The 27,512-nt window shown below is 37.5% G+C and overlaps 4 protein-coding genes and 2 pseudogenes across 7 annotated transcripts; 4 read left to right on the top strand and 2 right to left on the bottom strand.

Moving 5' to 3' along the window:
- Positions 1-764, top strand: LOC148691498 (uncharacterized). Its single transcript, XM_088684578.1, has 2 exons — positions 1-443; positions 581-764. Exons 1-2 carry the CDS (start codon positions 258-260, stop codon positions 677-679), a joined length of 285 nt encoding a protein of 94 aa, XP_088540704.1. The 5' UTR covers positions 1-257; the 3' UTR covers positions 680-764.
- A 167-nt stretch (positions 765-931) lies between these two features.
- Positions 932-7,645, bottom strand: LOC148691497 (uncharacterized; annotated as a pseudogene).
- A 1,096-nt stretch (positions 7,646-8,741) lies between these two features.
- On the top strand, positions 8,742-12,048 carry LOC137713651 (adenylyl-sulfate kinase 3). Of its 3 annotated transcripts, none has more exons than XM_068452974.2 (7): positions 8,742-8,884; positions 9,193-9,346; positions 10,444-10,593; positions 10,858-10,976; positions 11,076-11,160; positions 11,387-11,433; positions 11,590-12,048. In XM_068452974.2, exons 2-7 carry the CDS (start codon positions 9,223-9,225, stop codon positions 11,689-11,691), a joined length of 627 nt encoding a protein of 208 aa, XP_068309075.1. In that variant the 5' UTR covers positions 8,742-8,884; positions 9,193-9,222; the 3' UTR covers positions 11,692-12,048. The 3 variants fall into 3 exon arrangements, with proteins under 3 accessions (XP_068309075.1, XP_068309076.1, XP_088539761.1); XM_068452975.2 differs by having other exon boundaries at positions 8,743-8,884; positions 9,202-9,346; XM_088683635.1 differs by lacking the exons at positions 8,742-8,884; positions 9,193-9,346 and adding an exon at positions 9,638-9,782.
- A 1,130-nt stretch (positions 12,049-13,178) lies between these two features.
- On the top strand, positions 13,179-13,772 carry LOC137711909 (large ribosomal subunit protein uL1z pseudogene; annotated as a pseudogene).
- Positions 13,773-14,437: 665 nt separating this feature from the next.
- Positions 14,438-19,079, top strand: LOC137712919 (FMN binding protein). Of its 2 annotated transcripts, none has more exons than XM_088684310.1 (13): positions 14,438-14,729; positions 14,964-15,017; positions 15,193-15,279; positions 16,012-16,110; positions 16,817-16,912; positions 17,053-17,118; positions 17,214-17,304; positions 17,529-17,596; positions 17,692-17,757; positions 18,055-18,105; positions 18,278-18,342; positions 18,592-18,668; positions 18,763-19,079. In XM_088684310.1, exons 1-12 carry the CDS (start codon positions 14,544-14,546, stop codon positions 18,638-18,640), a joined length of 978 nt encoding a protein of 325 aa, XP_088540436.1. In that variant the 5' UTR covers positions 14,438-14,543; the 3' UTR covers positions 18,641-18,668; positions 18,763-19,079. The 2 variants fall into 2 exon arrangements, with proteins under 2 accessions (XP_088540436.1, XP_068308222.2); XM_068452121.2 differs by having other exon boundaries at positions 14,439-14,729; positions 18,753-19,079.
- Positions 19,080-19,584: 505 nt separating this feature from the next.
- LOC137712920 (uncharacterized) lies at positions 19,585-21,721 on the bottom strand. The gene is made up of 5 exons (XM_068452122.2): positions 21,440-21,721; positions 21,088-21,325; positions 20,111-20,426; positions 19,915-19,992; positions 19,585-19,808 (listed from the first exon to the last, which is right to left on the bottom strand). The coding sequence occupies exons 1-5, from the start codon at positions 21,453-21,455 to the stop codon at positions 19,758-19,760; spliced, it is 699 nt and encodes a 232-aa protein (XP_068308223.2). The 5' UTR covers positions 21,456-21,721; the 3' UTR covers positions 19,585-19,757.
- Positions 21,722-27,512: the final 5,791 nt, after the last annotated feature.

The raw sequence follows: 27,512 nt of genomic DNA, 5'->3' as shown, positions 1-27,512 counted from the left end.
CGCAACAACAAATATACATATGCTCAGGAAGAAGAAACTTCTCTCCTTACAAGAACGCGGCTTCAATCCTCCCTCCCTCCCTTGATATCATCGACCTTAAAAAAGCAAAGGCTTTCGTTCTTTTGGTTGTCTCTGTTATCTACCTAATATTCCATCTCCTTTGAAAATACAACTAGTTAGCTAGTTAGGGTTATTGTTTTTGGTCTAACAAGTTCATCCAATCCTCTCTGTCTCTCTCTCTCATACAAATCAACCAGATGTGTCCTCTAAGGTTCATCATGTTGTTCTTCTCAGCAATCCTTGCAGGATACTTTGCATGGAGGACGGTTCGTTCTTCTCCCGCCCGAACCGACATCATAACCTCCTCACAGCTTGGTACTACCAGCATTAATGAAAATATGGGATCATCCAAACATGAACAAGAAGCATTCAATTTTAAATTTGTATGTCTATTTCCTCCTACGTTTTGTTTCTTATTATTCCATTCAAATAATCTCTCTTTCTCTCTCTCTCTCTCTCTCTCTCTCTCTCTCTCTCTCTCTCTCTCTAATTCTATTAATGTTGGTTTTTGAATTTTCAGATGATTCAGAATGGCTTCTGGGTACTTGTGGACATGGCCAGCGGGAAATACTTGTGGAGGAATTTTAAGGAGATGAATGAAGGCAAAGTAAAATGTTAGCTGTTGATTACCAAATTGTACATGCATATGCTTGTCTATTTTTTTGTTCTAATCGAGGGTATTATTGCAAAACCATGCAAATCAATCTTCTTGATTTTATTTTAATTTTTCCTAATTTTTATCGTTTCACGGGTGAGGAGGTTGATGATAAAGGCAAATGTATAGTGTCAGTTCTTATTCCCCAGAAAAGAGATTTGTACTCTTAGTCTTTACCAAAACAAAATACAGTATTGCTTGCTAGACAATGTAGATTTAGTCCAAAAAGATCGATCCATACTCCTCGTCTGCAAGACCGAACTTTTCATCTAAATCCGTTGCAAAGAACCAGTGTACCTCATTGCCATGTATAACATCTGTACAACATCATAATTCTATAAACCAAGAAAAGAAAAAAAAGGGAGAACATATAAACATCACATAGGAGATAAAGCAGCAACCTTTCTTTCAGTTCGAACTTCAAATCAACTTGTAGCTTTAATCGACATGTACACAAGTGTAAGAAGAGCGCCCTGTGGAAGTGGGGCAAATCTTGCGAGATTGGAGCGGAGCCAACCGACATGGCTACCACCACAAGAGCAACCATGTTGCTGCTGGTTTTCCCACAAACCCAACTTGCAAACGATGGGCACAAAGTGAGCAAAATAAACTCGCCCACCCAAAACCCACGCAATTACATAACCAATCTTGTATCCGGCATCCAACACTTCCTGTCAAACAAGGCCATCAGGCTGCTAAACGTGAGATAACCAGGATCCAAATGTCTGCAATAGAAACAGAAATAAAAAGGCCGATCGAAGAACTTCGTGAAAGTTTGTTTATTTAGGTGTTTTGATGGATAGTTTTTGGATGGGTTTCTTCAGATTAGGATAGCAGAGAATGGAGAGAACTTGGAGTTGGTACTGACGGCTTCGAGGCTGTGCAGAATGCAGCAGCACTGATTTCATTAAGTAGAGGAAATCTTGTAGGGTATGGTGCATTGCCATGACCCATACTTGTTTAAGAGAGTGATTGACAAGAGGCTTAATAACCATTTCAGCCTTACTACCCCAGATTGAATCCTAGCCCTTCATTTAGGTTTAAGTGATTTAATCTGGAGTGTACACTTGTCATTCATACACTCACACATACATTTAAATTGAAACTAGCCGTTGGTGACTAAAACCCTTCATTTCTTCTTTCTTCTTCGATGCAGACCGAATCCAAGCTCGGGAGTTCCTTGCTACCTTCGATCCCTCGACTTCAGAAGCTGTTTAGCTTCCAACACTCCCTTCTAAACTGCTTCTTGGAGTCATTCCGAGCAAACCCCTCAGGTAATTGAACCTCTTTTTCGGTAATGTTTTTGTGAAAATGTCTGCGATCTGATTTTCTGTGCTGCAATAGAGTAACTTGATTGTGTTGTCCTGCAATGCCTCTCTGATGAAATGATATCTCTTTTTGATGTGCTTTGTTCTCTGATGAAATACTGGGTTTTTGGTCATGACGATTTAAGAGGTGTTGTTACACAGAAGTGGTGTGGCATCAACTTGCAATTCCCCAAAGTCTTTGAGTATGAACCTTAGCCAAATAGCTTAAGCTGTGGCTTCTGATGCACTCACATACTTTGCCTCGGTTGTGGACAATGCAACATTTTGTTGCTTCACAGAGGCCCATGAGAAAACCCCTGAACCAAAAGTGAAAGCATAGCTAGATGTGCTTTTGTTATCATCTTCACTACCACCCCAGTCACTGTCACAAAATCCAATTAGGATAGTTGATTTCCCCATTTCATACTTGATGCCATAATCAAGTGTTCCTTGCACATATCTTAGAACTCTATTTGCTGTCCACATGTGTATCTTGCTAGGATTCTGCATAAACCTAGAAAGTAGGCTTGCTGAGAACATTAGATCCGGCCTTGTTGCAGCTAGATACAATAGACTGCCAACAATGCTTTTGTAGAGACTAGCATCTGCAGGTTCACTTTCATCATCCTTCTTAAGCTTCTCATTTGCAATTAGAGGCGTAGAGATTGGTTTGCATCCCTTCAGCCCAAACTTTTCAAGCAAAGTTTTAGCATACTTCCTTTGATGAATGAAGATGCTACTTGCTTCTTGAATTACCCCAATGCCAAGAAAATGATGCAAGAGGCCTAGATCAGTCATTTCATACCTCTTCATCATCTCTTCCTTGAACTCTTCAATCATTGCAGCATCATTTCCAGTGTAGACAACATCATCCATATAGATTGAGACAATGAGTGTCTTGTTGTTGTTTTCTGTCTTGGTGTAGAGTGTAGCTTCACTAGGACTTTTCTGAAATCCTTTCTTAGTGAAATAAGAATCAATCTCACTGTACCAAGCTCTTGGAGCTTGCTTTAGGCCATATAGTGCCTTCCTTAACTTGTACACCTTCTCTGGAAATGCTTCACTTGTGAACCCTTAGGTTGTTCCCCAAACACTTCCTCCTCTAGCATTCCATTTAGAAATGCAGATTTGACATCCAATTGATGCAACTTCCAACCCTTCTTGGCTACTAGGGCTATAAAGGTCCTTATGGTGTCTAACATTGCTACTGGAGTAAAGGTTTCATTAAAGTCTACACTAAGCTTCTATGAGTAACCTTTGGCCACCAACCTGGCCTTGTTTTTTTGCACAGAACCATCTAGGTTGAGCTTGGTTTTGTACACCCATTTCACTCCAATCACAGGCTTGTCACTTGGTCGATTTACAAGTTCCCAAGTGCCATTCTTCTCAATCATTTCAAGTTCTTCCTTCATTGCTTTCTTCCAAGCTTTGTCTTTCTCAGCTTCTTCATATGATTCTGGTTCCACTACACAGTAGTTACATGTAGCATAGATCTCATCCAAGCTTCTCAACCTCACTGGAGTTGAACTTGGTGTTGTGATCTGTGATTGAGTTGGTTGTGGACTGATGCTTGCTTGCTGTGGAATCCCTTGTATGTCATTATTCTCTGTGACTTCTTCTTGAATTGAGGTCTTCATAGGCTCCCTTGTTTGCTTTTCGTTGAGATTAAGTTGTAGAGAGACATTGTCCTTTTCTTTTACCCTTGTTTCCCAGTTCCGGGTTGAGTCTTTATCAAAGATAACATCCCTTAATAGGATTATCTTCTAGTTGACAGATTGTAAACTATGTACCTTTTCTCACTGGTTCCATAACCCATAAAAACATCATTGTTGCTTAATTTCTCCAACTTGTGCCTTAGTTGTTGAGGAATGTGAGTATAGCATACTGAGCCAAACACTCTCAGATGCTTCACAGAAGGCTTTCTGCCACTGAACACTTCAAATGGAGTCTTCTTGTCCAATGCTTTAGTAAGACACCTATTTAATAGGTACACTGCAGTGTTTACTGTTTCACCTCAAAATGTATAGGGCATGTTCTTCTCATGCATCATAGACTTAGCCATTTCGACTATAGTCCTATTCTTCCTTTCTGCAATTGCATTCTGTTGTGGTGAATATGCCACTGTGAGTTGCTTCTCCAATCCTACATCTTCATAGAATGCATTGAACTCATGTAAGGTATACTCACCTCCCCTTTCACTTCTCAACCTTTTGATTTGGTATCCACATTGCAACTCCACCATTGCCTTGAAATTCTTGAATATTATGAATACCTCAGACTTGAACCTCATGAAATACACCTAACACATTCATGAGTAGTCATCAATAAAGGTTAGGAAATACCTGTTTCCACTGATTGTTGTTGTTTGCATTGGTCCACACACATTTGTTTGAATCAATTCGAGTGGCTTTGTTGCCCTTCAAGCATTTCCAGCTTCAAATGGATCTCTATAATGCTTGCCAAACACACACCCTTCATAGGTTTCATTGCATTAATCCATCTTTGGTATGCCTTGCACTATTTCATGCTTTTGCAAATTTTGTAAGCTTATCATGTTTAAATGACCAAACCTCTTGTGCCATAGCTTCATAAAACCTGTCACACTTGCTTTTCTTACCACTTCCTCTAGATACTTCAACATAAGTGGAAAGCTTATGTTTTTCACTTCTACTCTAGTCACTATGTTTGATAAGGACCTGTCATCATAAATCTCAACCACAGTTCCCCCAAAAAGTAGGAAATAGCCATGCTCCATCATTTGACCTACACTGAGTAGATTCTCATCCAATCTAGGCACTAGCATCACTTCCCTTATGCATATTCTTCCTTTCTTGGTGTTAATGACCAGAGTTCCTCTTCTGGTGGCTTTGACAATGTTTCCATCTCCCATTTTCACTTTTCCAGTGAAGTTTGTGTCAAGGTCATTGAGTAATGACTCATGTGCAGTCATATGGTTGCTGCAGCCACTGTCAATGTACCATACTTCATTGTTTTTCTCCACTTTTGCACTGAAAGCACATAACACATTTGCTTTTTCTTCCACTTGTGCACTTGCTGCACATTCTTTGATCTGCAATCCTTCATGATGTGCCCGAACTTGTTACATTTGTGACATTTAGGCTTCTCCTTAAACCAACACTCTCCAAGATGGAATTTGTCATAGTGCTTGCATTGTTGCTTGGTTCTTGGACCTTCATTTGATTTGCTGCCTTGGTTAGGCTTAGGGTTTTGAGACCCCTTTCATTCCCATTTCTTGTTCTTGCCCTTCCACTATGGTTTTTGTTTGCTTGCATTAGCTTGACTACTAGATCCAACAGAGAGTGATTGAAAAGCTTTCTCAGGTGCAAAATCGGCATGCCTCTCAAGCCTTTGGTCAAAAGCTCTTAAAGATGCCATCACATCTTACACACTGAGAGTTTTAGTGTCTTTGGTTTCTTCAATGACACTCACTATTGAATCATAGGGTTTAGTCAAACTAATCAACAGTTTCTGGACAATTCTTTCATTAGGCAGTTCCTCACCATATGTTCTCATCTTATTTACAACATCAAATAGCCTAGTAAAGTAGTCTTTTAACAGCTCATTTTTCCTTATTCTTGTATACTCGAAATCTCTTCTAAAGGATTGAAGTTTTACCTTTCTGACTTTAGTGTCTCCTCTGTATTCTTACTATAAAACTTCCCAAGCTCCCTTTGCAGTCTCTTCATTTGCTATTCTCGGGAAAATGGTGTTTGAGACAGCACCTTAGATGATTCCAAGTGCTCTAGCATCCTCCATTCGGTTCTGCTTCAGTATTTTGAGTTGTGTTTTTGTGAGGGCGTCGACCTCCATTTCAGGTAGTTCATACTCGTATTGAACCATATCCCATAGATCCTCCAAAAATCATAGTTTTCCCCATCAAAGACTGCAGCTTTTAGCTCACTGCTACTGCTTGATCCCTTCATTTGCAGGGTTATTTGTTGATTGTTGTTGTTGAGGACACTACGCAGGTGCTCCTAAAGATTTCAACTTGCACAGATTACGCCCACAAAGTTGTAAGATCAGAAACTAGGCTATGAGGCCATGAAAAGTTTGTTTATTTAGGTGTTTTGATGGATAATTTTCGGATGGGTTTCTTCATATTAGGATAGCAGAGAATGGAAAGAACTTGGAATTGGTACTGATGACTTCAAGGCTGTTGCAGAATGCAGCAACACTGATTTCATTAAGTAGAGGAAATCTTGTAGGGTATGGTGCATTGCCATGACCCATACTTGTTTAAGAGAGTGATTGACAAGAGGCTTAACAATTGTTTCAGCCTTACTACCCCAGATTGAATCCTAGCCCTTCCTTTGGGTTTAAGTGATTTAATCTGGAGTATACACTTGTCATTCATACACTCACACATACATTTAAATTGAAACTAGTCGTTGGTGACTAAAACCCTTCATTTCTTCTTTCTTCTTCGATGCAAACCGAATCCAAGCCCAGGAGTTCCTTGCTACCTTCGATCCCTCGACTTCAGCAGCTGTTTAGCTTCCAACACTTCGCCCAAAGAACCTCTCCCTTGGGCTGGATCTCCCTCAGTTTTACCATACGAACGAACTCTCTTCATTGACATTATAGGTTCCCAGTATCTCTCCCGTTGCATTTTCTGCCGCACTTCAGCCCATTTATAGATCCTTACTCCATCTTCAAATTCAGTGTTGTAGTTCCATTTTCCACTACATTGCCTACCAGTATCCTTTTGTAATCGAAGTTCCCGGTCATGCTGACTCCTGGTTGCTTCATTGGATAGAATCTTTTTATAGGTAATATTCAGGTTCTCTCACTGCGTCTACTAAACATGAATGAAAAATGAAAATGCAAAAAGAAAAAAAAAAGAAAAAAAAAAAGAAACAAGGGGTTTATGGAAAACGAAATGCACTTCTTGGAATCCAGTGATTCTATCATTACCCAAGTTCTTAATAACGCCATAGATACGAGAAAATTTAAAGTAAATAACCATGGTTGATACTTTCGATCCACTTCTTCCAGACGCTAATTCATTTGTGGTTCTACTGAACGCAGTCATGTGTTTGAAAATTCAAAATATTGTAGAAGTTATGTGAGGGAATAGAGAGGTTTGGATGTAGAGGAGGAGAACAAATTGCCTGGGAGAATACAAAGAGTAAAAGAAAGAAACTGACTGAAAGTTGAAATAAGACAGGGTATTGTACAATGCCCATTTCATCTTTGGTTCTTCAACTTATTATTAATGGGTCCAACAACGAAGAGGCTTACTCGATGATATTAGATTAGACAGATTAGATAAGAAAAAGGGTACTTATTATTATTAGAAATTACTCACTTCATATGCCTGACGGATGCTGTTGAATACCCCTCCAGCTTGAGAATCGTTGCTAACGTCGGGATGATACTACAAAAGATATGCAAGAATGTGTAAGTTCTTAATTGTGAACCTCTGCCTTATAAAATCTGTAAATTCTTTGAAAACCAATTTCAGTGGGATCTCCTGACCACACAGATGCAGTAGGGGAGATATTAAGGTTATGGCTACATGCATGAATCAAAGTGAGATGGCGTCATGCCAAACTAAGGGTGTCCGGACTCCAGGGTTTCCTCGGGAGGTACCTCTCACCATTTGGGCCACATAAAAGCATGCCACTAAGGAATTTACATACCAACACACACACACACAGAGTCCATTATAGTATGTGCTTCAATAGCTATAAGCAATAAAGCATAAAAGAATGAACAAAGAATATATGAATCCAAAAGAAATTGGTGAACTTGAACACACTCTTGCAATAGTATTAAACACAATCAGATAGAGGAAATTTATTAAGTATCATTGTTTGATATGGCATCCATGGTTTGACAATATAAGTTGAAGCAGACAATGGTAAACTTTGAGAAGGTGTGACTCACATTTAATAACTGATTATATCTGCATTTGCATGTGTTCCTCCAGTTTCCCTCAAAACGTAGCTATTTTTGAAAAAATTGAAAACGAAAACCACAACTGTGAAGATATATTGTATTTCTCTCGAAAGATTTCAACTAATGAAGTTGGACGTCTCCCAAAAAGGCTGTGATGAATTTCTAATGTACAGAAGTTCAAAATTTTACATGGTCATTTCTAAGGCTTCTCAGGAACAAACCCAAAAAAGTTATTTAAAAGAAAACAGAAGCCGAAGGACAAGTGAGTATGTAAGAGATTCTATGTTCGAATCTCATTGATGACGAGTCATAAACTAATTCATAACGAGTTCTATACTAATTATTACTTGTAGAGTAATACTAGGGAAACTAAATTTGTAAATAAAATTTTGGAAACTAAAAAACATAAAAGTTGATGATTGATTTATTATCTAAGCATTGATAAACGTGTTTATTACACATCATTTAATTTCTAAATTTAGTTTCCTATTAGGCGAGAGGTTCTTGTATTAAGAAAACAAATGAACACTGCCACGTTGGTAAGGGATGCTCTCACAAGTATGACAAAGTGGTAGCAACGTCATCACCTATGTCAACCGTTGAGATGAGATGTCCCGTCAGCAAATGCAACGACAAAAGTGGACCCACTTCACACGAGTATATTGGCAGACATGCTCACACGTGGAGAAGAAAATGTAACCAAAGTCCAAGAGAGAAAGTGGAGGGAGTGAGTTCGACGTCCTCGACTCGCAGTGGGCAATGGACGGAGGAGGATGCGTCCAGATTCATTCCGAACCCCCAAAGTAGCCAAAAAAAGGCAAAACCCCAAATGAGATGCCTTGAAAACAGGGCGCATGGTTGGCCATTTCCTCTGCCATTTAACACCCCAAACCTCCGACATCTAATTCTTCTTTCGGGCAAATAATCATACGCCTGTCAGGTATTCTTTTCTTTCTCTTTCTCTATCTGTTTATCTGGGTTTTGGATTGCTGTTTGTTTGATGTGTCATGCTATATTTTTCGGTAGATTATCATGCTCCTAATGTAGGCTTTGACAATTGAGTTATTGGGATCGTGATCTTTTGTTGTTATTTTTATTATGGATTTTGAAATCATCATAGATGTTAATGACCAGATAAGTAGATGTCTACTTTGAACAATTCAACAAATGTTATTGGGATCGTGATGCTATATTCCTCGTTGTAAATAATGAATTAGAGTACATTTTCTTACATTTCAATGATTTTAGTGCGCTCAGTAGGACGGAACAGATAAGTAGATGTCTACTTTGAACAATTCAACAAATGTATTTTGGCAAGAATGTCAGGTTGGGAAGGTTGATAGGCAGAAACTACTGAATCAAAAGGGATGTGTTGTATGGATTACTGGTCTCAGTGGCTCAGGTTATTTTCTTAACTGACTTGTTTATCCCTTCTTTTAAAGTTACACATACGAATCAATATATTTTTCATTAGCTAACATTTCTTTCCATACCTTCTCCTGTTGTGTTCCTTTTGTCCGACAGTAATGATTTTTATCAGAGATTTGCACAAAAACACAGTTAACTAACTGCATTTTGGTTTTGCCTGGCTTGGCAAATTGCTAATACGATATCAGCCCATGATTTGGCATGGTAGGAAAATTTTCAGTGGTCTTAATATGCGTGAGCAGTTACTTCAGTCAATCCTGGTGATTGAATGAAATTGCTTACATCATTTTGGAGTAAATTTTTTTATTTGGTTAGGGGCTCATGGGATGGTCAATACCTGTGACATGATTCAGAGGAGCAGACCCAATTCTTGCCTCTATCCTCAATGGTCAATCATATGCAAGAGAGATGTAGGTCATGTTTTTCTAATTTACCCTGTGAGTTTGAGTCTTTGGTGGAAGCTGTTTAGGGAGTTTGAAGTAAGTTGGGTTATTCCTCGTAATTGTTTCTCTTTTCTGTGACTCTGTCTGAGAAGAATAAATGACCAGGGATGGGGAAGAAGGCCAAATTTTTTTGGGGTATGCATAGTATTGCTTGTATTTTAGGTAGTCTGGCTGTAGAGAAATAAAATGATTTTCAAAGATTTGCTGGCAGTGGGACAGACTAGTTATGGGATAAATTTTTGTTTTGATCATCATTTTGGGCCACGGTCTATAGAACTGAGGGGGCATAATCTTATTCAAGCATTTGATTAGATTGGAAAGCTGCTATTTGTTAGGTTTTGTGTCTTGTGCTTATGTTTTAGCATAAGAGAACATTTGTTTCTATGCCTCGTTTATGTTTATGTTATCCTTGTTGTGGCATTGTCCATACAACATGTAATTTATTGTCTATTAATAAAATCAGAAAATATATGAGATCACACCAAAAGCATCTTGGCTCACTCCAAGTCAACTAACACTTCACACACAGGAGGAAAGCTACAAGAAATTTGGTTTTTTTTTACCTCTTTCAATTCACTCCAGTCTATGTATGCACTAAATGGCTTCTTGAACTCTTTTCTGGAATCAGGGAAAAGTACATTGGCATGCGCATTAAGTAGAGAACTACACTCTAGGGGAAAGTTGTCATATGTCCTTGATGGAGATAACCTTCGGCATGGTCTGAACAAGGATCTTGGTTTCAAAGCTGAAGACCGGGCTGAAAATATACGCAGAGTTGGTATGTTATTCTTGACAACAAACTATTTTGGTAGGAAACATAGATTATTTGTCTCAGATAACACATAAGACATGTCAACTGTTCTCAGATAACACATAAAACATGTCAACCAATATTGGATATAGACCACGCTGAGAATGTTTATTTGATTTCATTTTTCCTTTGTGGAGCCAAACATATCCTGGCATCATAATTCTTTGCCTTTTCAACTTGACCATAGTGTGTCCATTGGTAATATTTAAGCTAAATAAGTTTTCAATGTAGGGGAGGTAGCAAAACTCTTTGCAGATGCGGGATTGATTTGTATTGCTAGCCTCATATCTCCTTATAGGAAAGATCGAGATGCTTGCCGTGCAATGTTATCTGATCCAAACTTTATTGAGGCAAGACTCCATATGGTTCTTGTTCTTATAATCTGGTAAATGTGGTCCACCTATTTTAAACTACGAAGATTGATTTTTATATTACATCCATGTTAACAGGTTTTCATGAACATGCCCCTAGAATTATGTGAGTCAAGAGATGCAAAAGGCCTTTACAAGCTTGCACGTGCTGGAAAGATTAAAGGTGTGTTTCAAAACATTACTCCTATAATTTCTCCATTGGCATATTCAGACTGTTGGTCTATGCAAAGGAAAGAGATAAAATTAATAAAAACAGATATAGAAGCCCAATATATGATCTCTATCATGAAATGACAGAATTTTAATATAACATAGTGTTACTTTCTATTCAAATAAGAGTCTTTCCTTTTTCTTTTGGTCAATTTTCCAGTAATAGTTCTCAATTGCAGGTTTTACCGGAATAGATGACCCTTATGAGCCACCAGAGAATTGCGAGGTATGTATTTGGTGGAGTATAAAAACTAATGGCCATGTCGGCATGTATCTTCTAATACACATTGTTTAGTTTGGAGACATTATAAAATCACCAGTGCTCTTTTGGTGTTCCTTGTGCATGCAAATCAAACTGAAAATTTTACCCTTGTTTTGTCAGATAGAAATAGAACAAGAAAATGGAGTTTGCCCCATGCCTGCAGCCATGGCAGGCCAAGTAGTGTCCTACTTGGAGGAGAAAGGATTTCTTCGAGTTCAGTGACTTGCCTCTGTTCAACTTACCTGTTGCATATCTGGCAAGGCATCACTTTGGAGTTAAGGATTTTATTTAGAACAAAACATATGATTGGTTGGATCAACCCGGCGTTGGCACTAAGACCGCCCTGACAATCTTTTGGTACTGCTTGCTAGGATTGAGTACATACTTTTGGTTAATATATTTTGTTTATAAGACTAATAGATAATACAGTTTTGAATTAGAAAAACATTTATGTGGCTAATTCTGATAAGTGTAATGGTATCAAAGTTCCATTTCCATGTTGGAGATTTTCATATGGTTTGTTTTGTACCATCTTAAACTTGTGACCATTCATCGAAATTTGACCTCGGATTTACAACATATATTTAGTCATTTGCCTACATTGTCGGATAGTACATGAGTTTTGAATTCTAACATACGTTAATGTAGTGTTTCTTGGATCTTTTGGAACATGTTTGTGGCAATGTTGTTGGTTAAAACTGAATTGTAACTATATCAGCAAATCTATGTCAATCCTGAGTGATTGAGTAGCCGCCAAGTGCTCCACCTCCTCTTCTGCTTCCCTTTACACCACCTACGTCGTCACCTTCCCCTGCCTTCCTTGTCTCTCTTCTTCCTCCTCCTCCGGCAATGATTCCGAACTCTGCGCCTACGCCACCAATTCGCACTCCGTTTAGTTGAATTGAATGGAATTTATCCAGATGGCATTAGAGTAGATAATCCTGTGTGTTATTGTATATTAGAAATCAGCAGCAGCTACATTTGGTTGACAAAAAAAAAAAAAAAAAAATCTATTTCTTTTCCCATATTCTAGTATTATTTATGCCTGTATTTTTTGTTTTAATAGTATTATTTATGCCTGTGTTTGATGAGATTGTAATACTCACGTGTGTATAACTTGTACTAAAATTTCAAAATTTTTTTTTGGTTTGAGAGAGCTTTTGACAAAATCTGTTTACCTAATTTCCCATAAACTTTTACCTCACCATCACTTTGCCTCATTAAATTTTTATATTAATTAGTTGATAATTTATTGGTTAAAATTAGTTGATAACTTAATATGACCACTTGTCTGTGCTTATTTACAAACTAGATTTATGATCAAAACCGTTCATTTTAGATCATTATCATAGATTATTTTCATAGGGAAAAGAGAAAAGGAATATGCACATGCATGTTATTTCTCATAAGAATGAATTAGGAAATATGTTTTCCTCTGCAATCCCAATCAGTTTAGGGTTTAGAAAATAAGTTAGTTACCCTATTCTAAAACGATCGAGGAATCCTATACTTGTAGGCATGTAACTACCGTTCATGTACTATAAATAGATCGTCGGGAGCTATTTATTAACACAACCAACAAAGAGAATACAAGAGTAGCCAAGAGTAATAGAGAGATCTAGAGTCGGAAGTCTTCGTTTGGTCAGGCAGCTTAAGCTTCAGCCATGAGTAGACTTGTGAGTGACACTCTCTGAGAAGGTATTTCCATCATCAAGAATGCGTCCATGGCAAAGGAACGTAACTTCACCGAGACTATTGAACTTCAGATTGGGCTGAAAAATTATGATCCTCAAAGAGACAAACGCTTCAGTGGTTCTGTTAGGTTGCCGCACATCCCTCGTCCAAAGATGAAGGTCTGCATGCTTGGAGATGCTCAGCATGTCGAGGGGGCTGACAAAAATGGGTTGGACTATATGGACGTTGAAGGGCTGAAGAAGCTAAACAAGAGCAAGAAGTTGGCAAAGAAATACCATGCCTTTTTGGCTTCAGAAGCCGTTATGAAGCAGATTCCCCGTCTTTTGGGTCCCGGTCTCAACAAGGCAGGAAAATTTCCAACCCTTGTTAGTCACCAAGAATCCGTCGACTCAAAGGTTTCCGAGACAAAAGCAACGATCAAGTTCCAACTGAAGAAGGTTGTTTGTATGGGAGTTGCTGTAGGGAATGTAAGCATGGAAGAGAAGCAGATATTCCAGAACGTGCAATTGAGCGTTAACTGTCTTGTAGCGCTGTTGAAGAAAAATTGGCAAAATGTAAGGTGCTTGAACCTCAGAACTAGTATGGGCAACCCATATCGCATCTATTAACTACGAACTCGTTTGAATGCCCTTTTGAAATGACTGAATGTGTTTTTGATGAAATTTTTTTTAGAATCAATCATTAGTGAAGAAGCAAGTAAATAATAAAAAAACACTTTTAAGTGCTTTTGAAACTCAAAAATATTTTCTTTAAAAACGCTTTTAGTCATTTTAAAAGCACATCCAAACGGACCATACTTTCGCTTATTCTCAGAGTTTTGTAGGGACATGAGAGGTTATTAAAGAAATATACTTAATAGGATGTATGTTATCTGAATGGTATAGTTTTGATATTGGTTCGTTTTTACTTTGTTTAATGATTATCGTCATGTAACGTTTGACTCAATATATAAAGAGGTGTGATTTCCACACACTTCATTTTACTTCTGACACATTTTTTCAATTTTCGGCTGTCGAACTGGATGAATTGAAGAAGATCAACGGACAAAAATTATAAAAGGTGTGTGGGAAGTAAAATAGGATGTGTAGATAGCACACCCCTATATAAATTTTTTGAGTAACTTATCTATAATTGCGTTACAAAGTTTTGATTTTTTCATATATATCTCTGTACCTTTTTACTTATATTTTTATTGTATATTAGTGTAGAATATAACTGATAACTAGCATATCCAAATCTTTTAGGAATAAGTGTCTTTTGTAAAAACAAAACACGAAAAAGAAGAAAAGAAGTAAACAGTAGACAACCAAGTTCCAACCATTTACGAATAAAGAAGACGAGTTAGCGAATTAGGTGGCGTGGCGTGTGAAAGAAGAGAGATGTTGAAGACTCTGGTGACGCCTTGGCAGGGGCAGACCTTCCTACTCTCCCACTTTAATGGCCACAATAACCTTCACTCCCCTCTCATCTTACAATTTCACCCCTCCTCCACCTTCTTCTCCTCCCCAACCACTCTTCCTCGTCGTTTATCAATGGCCGCCGCCGCCGCTCAGTCACCTACTCAGGTATCCTTATGTTTCTCATGATTCCAGCAAAAACAAATGAACCCCAATTTTATAATTTTATTTTCTGATTGGTTTTGTGATTGTTTTTTTTTTTTTTTTTTTTTTTTTCCATATATATATATATATTTGTATCAAATTTTGCAATGAATAAATGATTTAGAAATTAAGTGAGAAAACAATTGATGTAAAGTTGTAAATTTTAAGCCTTAATTTTAATTGTTCTTGTTGAATCAGAGTGTTTCAGCTGGTGATGATGCCAATGTTTTTCAGTTGATTCAATCTCATCAGGTAAAGTTTAATACTTGGTAAAATTTGATGTAAAGTTGAACGCTTGTACTGCATCACATGTCCATATTCAAAGGTTCTACATAAATAATGTACTATTGCTATTAGACTATAAGTGTAGGAAATTGAATGTGGGAATGTAGGATTTAGCTCTGTTGAATTTTGGTTGTTGTTACAGGAAAAGGCTGCTCGGCTTCCCCCAGTTGAGGAAATCCGAACTCTACTTGATCGTAGTGTTCGTGGAACACTCTCCACTTTTTCTCAGGTTTCTATATCAGTGTTTTTCGTTCTTGTCTTAAATGAATTTGTGTTTCATTGTTATTTGATTCTAGATTAGTGCATGACCTTCTTGCACTGTGTAAGCAGTAGACTGGTCAATTAGTATTCTTGGTCTAGATTGGAGATTATGAGAATGAACTACCAGATAGCAATCCTATTTAGATTAGATGTCTCCCAGTCTATGATTAAGGGTAGGCCTACTAATCGTCCATCAGAAAGGCATATTATTTCATGCATTTGGATGCACTATATGTAAATCTCTCTTTCTTTAACCAGTAATTACACGAAAGTAATATTATCTCACATATATGTCAGTTCGTCTCACTAGTGATTAAGCTTTTGGAAGCTTATGCACGGTGTAGTCTTTGTGGTGGTTCTCATAATAACATAAGGTTTGATTCCCAACAAGTTAATGATGTTGAAGTTCTGTTGAAATTATTTTTATTTTTGAATAAAATTAATTTTAGGACACACTGGTGGTCAGTGATGAAAAGTGTGCAAAAAATACGTAATTGCGCTACAGAATCATGATGCTGGACCAAAGGACATGGTTGGGGAATAGATAGTACTTTTCTTTTAACAGTCATTGAGTGTTATCATTTTATGACCTCGAGTATATTCCTATTAACCACTCTGGTTGATTGATGTTTATGGTATTTATTACTTCAACGACCCTGTTGTTCTTGTATCATTTTCTTTGGTTTTCTTTAATGTGCAGAAGCATGAGGGTTATCCATCGGGATCAATGGTTGACTTTGCATGTGATGCAGATGGATCTCCAATATTAGCAGTTAGCAGCTTGGCAGTTCATACTAAGGTTTGTTGTATTTAACTTTGAACTTATTGTTGCACTGGGGCGAATAACAATTATTGTAAACCTCAAAATAACATTTCTCTGATACCACTTGTTGAGTTTTAGAAGTACAAACTCAGTTTCAAAGGAGAAATCACACCACACAGTAATACACAATTGCACTTATAGATAGGCAGTAAAAATTATGATCATGCGTTTTATGTGGTTCAGCAAGTTCTCCCTGCAGCGGTACATCCATGAGGGATCTTTCTTCTTCATAAGGAATATAACGAATGCAAGACAGTTTGAGTTAAATCAACACAACCCAAATGCAAAGTTAAACTCTGATACACTCACTATTTCAATGCCCTAGAAAACACACCCTCTCCGAAGAGATTTTTGCTCTTACACAATGCTCACTCAAGCTAAAATTGGAACTAAGGTGCAATATATTATCTAGATGCATAGGCAGCATCCTTTCTTCACTTGAAATGATGCTAACCTTCTTTCATAAGGAAGGAAGACTGCAGAAGCATTATGTGTTAAACTTCCAATCTGTTCCATCTGATTTTCTCTAGAAACATGTACCCCTTCAAAGCATGGAAACCAGCCTAGTAAAATAAGCTGCTACTTTATCACTATATGGATCTCTCTGCATGTTAAGCTCACTGGGATATCATATCATATCATATCATATCATATCATGCTTTTTTTTTTGTTGATTCAATAGGACCTTTCCCTTAATCCCAAGTGCTCATTGCTTGTGGCTAGAGACCCTGAAGATAGGACTGATTTGTTGGTCACGCTGCATGGTGATGCTATTCCTGTAAGTAATGGCTGCTTTTCTAATTTTGGATAGTGTTTGAAGTGCTCTCTCTCTCACTCTCTCCCTCTCCCTCTCCCTCTCCCTCTCTGTCTGGTTGCAAACAAGTGAAAATGGTTGTTCTTTTGTGAACAATTATTTAGGTTTCCGAGAAGGATCAAGCAGCCATACGCACTGCATATTTGGCTAAGCATCCCAATGCATTCTGGGTAACATTCTTGTTCCGAAGCATAATTAATGTATATGGATGATATGTTGCACCAAATTTTATAGTCAGTATTAAATAATCACGGACAATCTGAAGGTTGACTTTGGCGACTTCCAATTCATGCGCATTGAACCAAAAGTTGTGCGATACGTGTCAGGGGTTGCAACAGCCTTATTAGGATCAGGAGGTACTTTAATTTTTTCTAATGTTTGTAGTTCAATCTTTTTTGGTGTCTTCTCACTCTTGGAAAAGATAATTTCGTACTCTGTAGATGACTTTTGAAACGGATATACCAAGGCTTTGTTCTTTTTCTGTTTTTAGCACCTCTTATTGATATTTTATTTACAAAATATTTGTTACCTTTATTTCATATTTTTCTGTTTTCTTAACGTTCGCTACTTTTACTTTCAGAGTTCAGAAGTGAGGAGTATAAAGCTGCAAAAGTTGATCCAATTGCTCAGTTTTCAAAGCCTGTTGCAGTACTAACTCCTTAACTAGTATACATGCTGTATGGTTCATCTTAATATGAATTGTTCGTCTTTTCTAATAGAATCTTAAAACTATTGCATCCCAGTCTCACATGAACAGGGATCATGCTGATGATACAAAAGCCATTGTGCAACATTCAACGTCAATTCCGGTAATTTCAACTGTGATAAACTAATATTATTAGGTGGAAAGGTGTTTCTATTCTTCTTCATCTTTTCCTTCTCAATATAGGGGATGTCAACTTTGCTCACATTAGTTGAAACTAAACCAATGAATATGTTGTCAATATTGTGCCAATACATGTTGTGTATGCCAGGCTGACACTTCGGGAGGATTCTGCATGAATTGCCCAGATCCATATATTTTTGGAATAATACAAGATATGAACATATAGATAGACGGGTGGGGAAAGTTTAATTTGATGCAAGGTGATTTTGTTTTTCGGCAGGTGGACTCTGCTTACATTTTGGACTTGGATAGCCTGGGTTTCAATGTTAAGGTAACTACCAATCTTTTACTTTTCATTGCTAATAGGCATCCTTTATAATTTTTTATAAAGCATTTGTCTCTATGCTGCAAATGAGGTTTTGTGCTGGAAATACTACACATCACCAATACAATTTCTTCCATTTTGACATGATATTTTTCGGACTTTATTATTCTCCTTTTAGGCTGGCTATCAGGGCGATAATTTCAAGCTCCGCATACCTTTTCCTAGACGTGCAGAGAATAGAAAGTGAGACCTCTCATTTATATGAATATTCCTCTTTTTTTGGAAGTCAAGATTTATCTTTGATTTATTTGTGCTTCAGCTTTTCCAGATTCTACAGGGTTTTTATGTTAATGTAGTACTGCATAGATCAATTGTCCGTCACATTGGTCAGAGGATATAGTTATTCGTTTTTTCTGGTTGAAATGTTCTTACTGCATGCTTTGAGTTGGTTTAAAATTTTTCTAAGAATTTGGATTTTATCTCTCTTTTTAGGGATGTGAAGACTTTAATAGTGGAGATGCTTCAGGCTGCAAAGCCTTAAGTTAGTTAATCTCGCAGTATATAAGAAGGTGCGCGTATCTAAATTTCGAATGATGCAATTGCCCATAGAGTCGTCTTCTTTTGAGATGTTCTTATCCTGTTTTACTTTGTAGGATGTTTCAGCACCTCGGAATTGCCATCACAGAGAGGGAAAAATTTGAACTTGGAAGAGGTGAACTAAGATATTTGTTGCAGAAGTTTGCTTGTTTCTATGCCCGGAAAGAAAGTCTACATAATAGTAAGAATCATGGTTGCGGCATCCACATAAACTGCTTCCAAACTTGTAATCGTGTAGCGTGAAAAGCAATATTGCATAGTGCATACGTAGAATACAGACTGTAAAATCTTCCTCCTTGTCCTTGTTTATTTGACAGATTGTGTAATGAATAAATTATTATCGACCTCAATGAGAATTGAATATACAAGAAGTTCGGGTCTAAGTACTTTTATGGATAATGTCCAGATGGATCATGCAATATTGCAATTTAAGAATACGCTTGGAACCAGCAACCCCACCGTGTTTTTCGGTTGATGGATGCCTAGCTTCTGCGGGGCACTCTCTTCCGAATTCGAAGTTGCTTTGGGTGTCGGTTGCTCAAGGGTTTTTGCCTTGGGTTCGTTAGGTTTTCCGGATCATTATTTTGATAGATACCAAACTGCCATTCGAGTAGCATCGCGTTTCAACTTAGAAACCCAGGGCTTTGTCCTGTATCCACCTAGTGTGTCGCATTGCAGGGGTAGTCCCCCCATATTTAGGACTCGAGAAATTCTAGGGTAAGGATTCCGGTGCCGCAAAAACATTCCGAGGACCCCCTGCATTCAGTTCGCGACACAGAAGCCCCTTCCGAAAAATCTCTCCGTATTTACACAATACATTTGACCATATACTATTTGTGACCATAAAAATAATCCACAGCTGATAGTATAAATCACCATCCAAGAATCTGACCAACGAAAAAAGAATTGATTGATACATCGCTCACAGTAGTATACAACACATAATTTAGTAATTTACGATAACCACTTTTACTCTTAACAAAAGCCTAACCACTCCACATACATTTCACATTCATCTTCTAAACAAAACAAAGAAAACAGTCTTCTGCTTCAACAACCCATCACTCCGACTCGGTTTCCAGGCTCCCCATAGCCTTCAATCCTCTTGATCTCTGGATCATTCAAACATCAACCAAATATCAGAATACGAATACGAATACCCCACGAAAATAAAGAAAAATGATGCAGCAAATTATGAGATAATTCCAGTTCAACTACCTTCTTAGTACTTTTCTTCTCCCTAACTTCATATCTCTCTTGGCACATATCAGTCAGCCATGCACCGGGACTCACCAGCTACAAACCAACCAAAATCGGTATCAGAAGCTAAAATTGAACCCGCATAGCCACACAAGGAAAATAAAATCCACTTTCATATCTATTAATTAGCAGAGAAACTGACAAGAGGACTTACAAGTAAGCTTCTTTGGATGAGTTTGGCCCTTTTCTTGGGTCTTTGGGGAAGTTTACAACCCTTCATGGCCAAAAAGTCCTCTTCTTTCTCTTTGCTCGACAAAGTGATGTACAGCTTTGGCCAAACAAGCCCCCGGTCCTCAACATTGTTTCCGTCCATCATAACCTTCCCATTCCCATTCCCATTCCCATTCCCATTACAACTCTCATCCACACCCACAGATCCTCTTCTGGTGTAGTACCTTTCCTCCTTCTCCGGTGAAGATGACTTTCGGTTCTCACCTGCGCTACACCGGAGCAGAGCCCCGTCAGAATTCCTGTAACCAAACCAAACAGACCCACAAACTAAAGTTAGTAAATTAGAAAGATAAAAAAAAAAATACAGGTTGACAACTACAATTTTCATAACGAAACACTTCAAAAGCTCAATTAGAGAACAAAAAAACCCTGAACTGCTCGACAACGGCTCCACTTGTCGTGTTCCGATTGATTCTTAATTGCAAAACTCCTTATATATTAAATCCAATAAAATTGAAACCTTTTAAACTGATCTTTTCTCTTTGTCCAAAAAATATATTTTTTCTGTTAGAGAAATGATTTGCGTGCACCCATTTTCTCCTTCTACACACCAGGTGTACACTCATGTCGCTTGATTCTCATTTCATCTGTTCAATCCAAAGGCAGGGGTGTGCAAGGAGAAAACGGGTGTGCAGAAATCACTTCCCTTCTGTTATCAATTCCGTTTCTCCGGAAAATAACTCACTTCCCTTCGATTCGTCGGAGAAAAGGTTGAGGAATTATATTAATACAGTAATACTTGGGATCCAAATAATACCACAAAAGAAAATCCATGTAAAAACGAGCACATAACAAAAGAAAATTGGCTCATATTCTCTGCTTATTTCTTTTCCTTTAGTTTCTCGTAAAACCACACAGGTGGTAGGCGTGAGCCAGAGAAATCATGCGAAATTTTCTGACCTGGTGAGGCGATTGGATTGAAAACCAGAGATGTCTTTTCCGGAAGTGGAGACCGCAAAGCGATGAATCCGAGACGATGTGATTGTCCTGCACATGCCACCATTGAATTTGAATCTCTCGGCTGAGATTTCCGAGCCCTTGACTCTCACACATCTGAGCCTCTTTCTGTTCCCCCACTGCAGGAAAAACTCTGGTTCTGAAGCTCTCTGATTATTCCTCTCTTCCTCCGTCTCCATACCTGCAAAAATAAATTCAGAAATTAAATATAAAAAAATAAAAATAAAAACTTGCATCTTCCCAAATGAAACCCAGAAGTGAAAAATCAAAATTGTAAAAGTTGAAGGAAGCTTACGATGAGATGTTTCCATGTAAATTACAGAACTTTGAGGATTTTCCAGCAAATTTCACCAAGACGATGAAAGCCCAGATGGAGATGGAGATTCTTCTTCAGTAAATCTCGCTTCTCCGCCTTCTCCGTCTTTGCTGTTGTTTTGTTGTTGCTCTCTGTTTTTCTCCTCTCAAGTTTTTGTGAATTATTTGTTCTTCTTCTTCTTCTTCTTCTTCTTGTTCTTCTTGTTCTTCCTTTCCTGTCTGTTGTTTCTCTGTCCTCCTCTTTCTCTCTCTTGCATTTCTCGTTTTATCCTTTGCCTCGGCCGGACAATCAAAACAACTGAAGATTACTGCAACCGTTAGATTCAACATCAACGGTTTCGATGCATATGGATTTTGGGTCCCTGATTTTGGAGCCCAAAATGAAATTGGATTTGCACATTTGCTTATGGGTTTAGCATGAGAGTCGAGTCGAACCCAACTGAAAATGCACCGATGTCCCCATCGGCCCTTCAAGGGAGTAGATTGTGGCCACTCTGGTGACAATGAGTGGGCTTTTGCTGATTGCTCGAGCTTCTCCTAGTCACAATTCATCTTCAAATAATATTTCTGCACTCTTTTTATTTTTCTACACACTAAGAGCAGTTCCAGCGTAGTCTATTGTCCCTAGGGCAATCCACTATATTATCCATCTAGTGAACCGAAACTACCCTTAATGAACAGTAATCGTCTTTTGCATCTCCACACCTGCACTCAATAGTCTTGACAATTGGCAATAAAATATTAATATTTTTTTTATTTACAAAATAATTTTATTTGTAATTTCGGATAAGATTTTTAATCGTTCTCGTTGCGTCACATGTCACTATCCAAAAAGACTAGCAATAAAATATTAGTATTTTTTTTATTTATAAAATAATTTTATTCGTAATTTCAAATAAGATTTTTAATCGTTCTTGTTGCGCCACATGTCATTATCCGAAAAAATAATTATTGGTGATGGATTTCCGATAAGATTTTGAACCAATCATATCGCACCATGTGTCACAATCTATTTACAATCTTTGAGGATAGATTTCCATCAGATTTTTAACGAATAACAGCATGTCACGTGGCATTATCTACAACCTAATCCTTTCTGAATCCTCCATATAATCCACCATCCATCCTCATAAATCTCACACCAATTTTCTCAAGATCTCTATCATTATTCATAGTTTATGCTTCCTTATTCACCTAAATCTCAATCATTATTCGTAGTTTTTGCTTCCTTCATTACAATGTCTTCTTCTTCCTCAAGGATGATGTGGGAAATCAATCAGCAAGAGGAAGAATTGTTTAACCAATCAGAAGGAATGTTCAAACGCCAGGCAGCCCAAAATGAAAGGGAAGAGGATGAGAAGAGTAGACGGAGAGACGACGAATCAAGAATGGCAAGAGCCTCACATTCCCGTCAAGTCATCTAAGCTGTGGCTCAGATTTGCAGGCATAGCCGTGCTGTAAACATTGATAAAAGCAAGCAATGACGAGGTTATGATCTCTTGGACGATTATTTTGTCCATAACAGTGCATTCCCTGATATATACTTTAGACGTCGTTTTAGAATGGAACGTCATTTGTTCAACAAAATCATGGGAACTGTTTGCAACCATGATTCTTACTTTATGCAAAAGCCATATGCTTTTGGTGCTATGGGTCTACTACCTGAGCAAAAAATTACTGCTGCATTGCGTATGCTTGCATATGGAGTATCTGCAGACCAAGTGGACGAGATAGCGAGGATGGGGAAATCAACCATGCTTGAGTCCCTGATGAGATTTTGCTCGGCAATCGAATCTATCTACACCGCAGAGGGATCAAAAAATGATCAAAAAGTATCATTTTGGAGGCAGTGGCATCTTTTGATACATGGATTTGGCATGCCTTTTTCGGGGTTTTGGGAGCTCAAAATGACCTCAACGTGCTTGCACAATCCCCAGTGTTCAATGATGTCCTGCAAGGAAAGGCACCAAAAGTCACATACTGGTCAATGAACGTAAGTACGACGGGCCATACTACCTAGCAGACAACATTTACCCAAGATGGGAAACATTTGTCAAAACAATGCCACGTCCGCGAAGTGCAAAGGAAAAGCACTTTGCAAGTTGTCAAGAGGGGTGCAAGAAGGATGTGGAGCGTTGTTTTGGTATCCTCCAAGCTCGTTGGGTGATTGTTAGGGGTGCTGCCAGAATGTTTGATTTAGAGTCACTTTGATCCATCATGATGACGTGCATCATTTTTCACAATATGATTGTGGAAGATGAGTATGATTATGATGTCATTGATGAATATGAGCCAGACACGATGAACAATTCTAGAACACAAATATATTGTGCTCATGACACCACCGAAGAACCCGTGCAACACGAACCATTAAAAAGGGATGGACGTTACGATGATAGGGTCATTCAATGATATACTGCACTTTAAAGGCCATATATGCACAATGCCCACCAAATTGACTTGATAGAGCACCACTGGGAATTGAAACAAGCTGAAGATACTTAAGTTCATTAGTGTTTGTTTTTATTTGGTGTGTTTATTTAATTTTATGTGGTGTGTTTTTTTTAGTTCATTTAGTGAGTTTTTTTTTTTTTTTTTTTGGTATGTTGATGTAATTTGATTTGGTGTGTGTTGATGTAATTTTATTTGGTGTGTTTAAATGTGTTTTGAATAAAGATTCTCTTAGTATAAATAAATTACCAAATTAAATAAATATACTCTTAGTTTAAATAAAGTACTAAATTCAATAAATTGGAAACAACATAAAGTACTATTTTCAATAAATAAGAAATTACAACCCAAATTGATTGGGAAATTATGGGCTCCGGTTACAAACAAAGTGATTGGAAAATTATGGGTTCATGAATGGATAATCATCGCCTAACCAATTTGTGGTGCTAGGATGATTTTCTCTTGTCATGCTAGGACCATCTCCTCTTGCTCTCACTTCTCTTGCACGCCTCCTTTGCACCACGTCCGCTTTCTCCGACTTCCAAAAATATTTAGAGTTTGGAGACTTCCCTTCTAAAGGCTCCTTTATAATGTCACGATCTCGTTGAGTCATTCTTTCTTCTCTAACCTGTTCCCTTTCTTGCCGAAGTAGTTCTCTTTCTCTCTCATTAGCTTGAAATTCTTTCTCAATAGCTGCAGCTTTTGCATCCTTTCTTCTCTAGCCTTATCAGCCTCAAATTTAGCCATTTCCTGGGCCAAACTCAATTCACCTTGGCGGGCAAGTTCTTCCATATACTTTGCATAATCATTCTTGAAAGCATTACCTTTTCTCTTTGAAGCCTTCTTACCTTGTTGAGGTCTAATTGGAAAATGGGTCGACCCCAACGCTTGTTCAACGAGGGGGGCGTTTCGGGCACTTCTTCTGCATCAACTTCATCATCATCATCATACGAGGCATGATCGGGCATAGAGTATAGAGGGGTGCTGTTAAAGGCCACTTCTGGACCGATAGGCACAACTTTGAATTTAGGACAATCTTTGACAATATTTCAACACTCCCGCTGGTTGAACGATTTGTTTTTGCTTATGGTTTTGGCATTATACCAAGCTTGTGCTTGAAGCTCCTACATAATGTGGGAGAAGAAATAATTATAATCAAAGTAGGTAATGTAAATTTGGGTATGGTACAAACAAATAAAAATTATATCATTACCTGATCCGCTAAACTTTCCCCACTTCGAAGATTAGCACTAGTTTGTGCCAATGCGTCTCTCCACGTACTAAACGATTTGCTCAGTAGTCTCCAACGACTAGACAAAGATTCTTTGGTTCTTTTCCCAGCAATTTTCTCAACATAATTGGTATGAATAAGACCCCACATTTCTCTCAACTGCATCTCATTACCCGAAATCGGATCATAAGTAACTTCAACCCAGCTAATACACAATGTAACATTTTCAATAAGTATCCAATTCGTACCTGCATCATTAGCCATTTTCTTGCAAAAAAAATTGGATTAAAACTTTGAGAGAAAGATAGGTATTTAAGAAAGAATGAAATTGGATTGAAACTTGACAATATATGAAATTAGATTTATATAATAGTATAAAATTGAATTCAAACTTGACAATATACGTTGAATTTATAGAAAAGTAAATATATACAACTATGAAATTGGATTCAAACTTGACAATATATGAAATTGGATTGAAACTTTGAGAAGATATGAAATTGTGGTGTAAGGTAGAAGATAATGAGAATGTATTTATATAAAAGTAAAATCAATTTTTTTTTCGGATTTTTAATAATTTTTTTACATTTTTTTAAATTTTTATTCACCTAATTAATCTATACCGTTGGATTTAAACCAATTTGAATTCCAACACTCCAGATTGTGCCACGTGGCACAACGGTAACATTTCTGATTTTTTAACTGTTTTTTCTTTTTTTTTTTAAATTTTTTTTTAAAGTCTAAAGACATGGACCATTGATCTTAGATCTAATGACTGGTATTAAATGAAGTTTTTTTATTTTTTTTACCGTTGGAAATCCAACGGTCCAAAATTTATATCCGTTGTAATCCAACGGTAAGATTTTTGAGTGCGCCGTGGGCCCCAATGTCTGATTTATGTCGGATTACGTGCACCCACACGTGCTTGAAGTCCACGCGCCTGATAGAAAAAATAAAAAAAGCGCGGCTGACGTCTCCTTGATGTCAGCCCACATCAGATGGCCATCGGGTGCTCAGGCCAACATGAATCCACAGCTCGCTTGCTCGGGCAATAGCCCACTGTTCCTCAACCCGTCCCTCCAACAACTTCTCCCGCTAGAGCTGCTCTAATGTTTACAACAAGCCATTGATTTTTGTTTGCTTTATTCGACCCTAAAAACTGAAGGTCTTAAGTTCGAAACCCGTTGTTGGTGTGAAAGTCAGATTTGTAGTCAGAGGGAGGCTGAAATGCCTCTGTGAGTCTTTCCAACCTCCGGAATAGATGGATAATCGTGGCTTGCCACCAGTTATCTCCCTTTTTAAAAAAAAAAAAAATGTTAGAAACATAAGTATGCATAGAGATAAGAATAGTGTGTGAAAATTATTTTCCTTATTGAACTCTATAAATTCAGTTCGTGACCTAAGAGTTTGTTACTTGAAAGGTAGTATGATGTGAATTAGTTTTTGACCATTTTTTCAACATTAACTTCTGTTATATCTAATGATGAGAGTGATGATGATCACCGTCATGTATGGTATATCTATGTTTATTGAGAGAAAGAATCTATCAATAATGTTTGAGGAAGTGAACAAATTTAGGAATTTCACTTCCATATTATGTAATATTAAATATAACGAGTATTGGATGATCTGAATTCACAGAATCATAATAAAAATATTAATTCAAACTAATTTAGATCTCTCATGCTCATAGCACTTCCGGAAGAATTTTCCCAAGTTTTGTGTGGTGATTTAAGTTTTGTCGATGAACCATGCATTTGAAGATGCAAGTTGTTTCATATGACTATGTCTTTACCTAAATTTCAAGATGCGTTCTCTCTCTATCTCATTCTCTTTGATTTTTGTTACTCTCTAGAAGATGATTTTGGTGCCTCCAAGTGGCAGCCTGTCGTGCCTTGACGACCATTTTTTTGTCTAGTGCTTGACTTGGTGCCCTACAGGATCTTAAATGGTAAAACTCTCTCCTTATGTGTTATGTCCTCGAAGTCCTCATTTTATTTTATTTAGTTTCTAGTTTGTTTGTAAATAGGTAACATTTTTTTAGGAGGTAAATAGGCGACATTTGGTGAAGAAGAAATGAGCAACATTGTAAAGTATTTAAGAAAAAATGATCAACAAATATTGACATAGTAGCAAGAGTTTATAACTAAAGTAGTTAAGAATATTTACTCTTGCACATAAAAGTTTGCTCAGCTTAGTATTGTGTGTAAGAGTTTTTTTTTTTTTGGGGTACAATTAGAGATAATGTAGGAGGGATGATTTGAATATAAAAACTCGAGTATCTCGATTAACACTTTAAAACACTTAAACTACATACCTAATTTATTAATGTGCATAAGATGAAGAATCATAATCTTTTAGTTGTGAAATT

Source organism: Pyrus communis, chromosome 14 (assembly GCF_041283825.1).
Source record: "Pyrus communis isolate YQ-2024b chromosome 14, ASM4128382v1, whole genome shotgun sequence".
Classification (NCBI taxonomy): domain Eukaryota; kingdom Viridiplantae; phylum Streptophyta; class Magnoliopsida; order Rosales; family Rosaceae; genus Pyrus; species Pyrus communis.
This window is presented reverse-complemented; position numbering and strand designations above follow the sequence as displayed.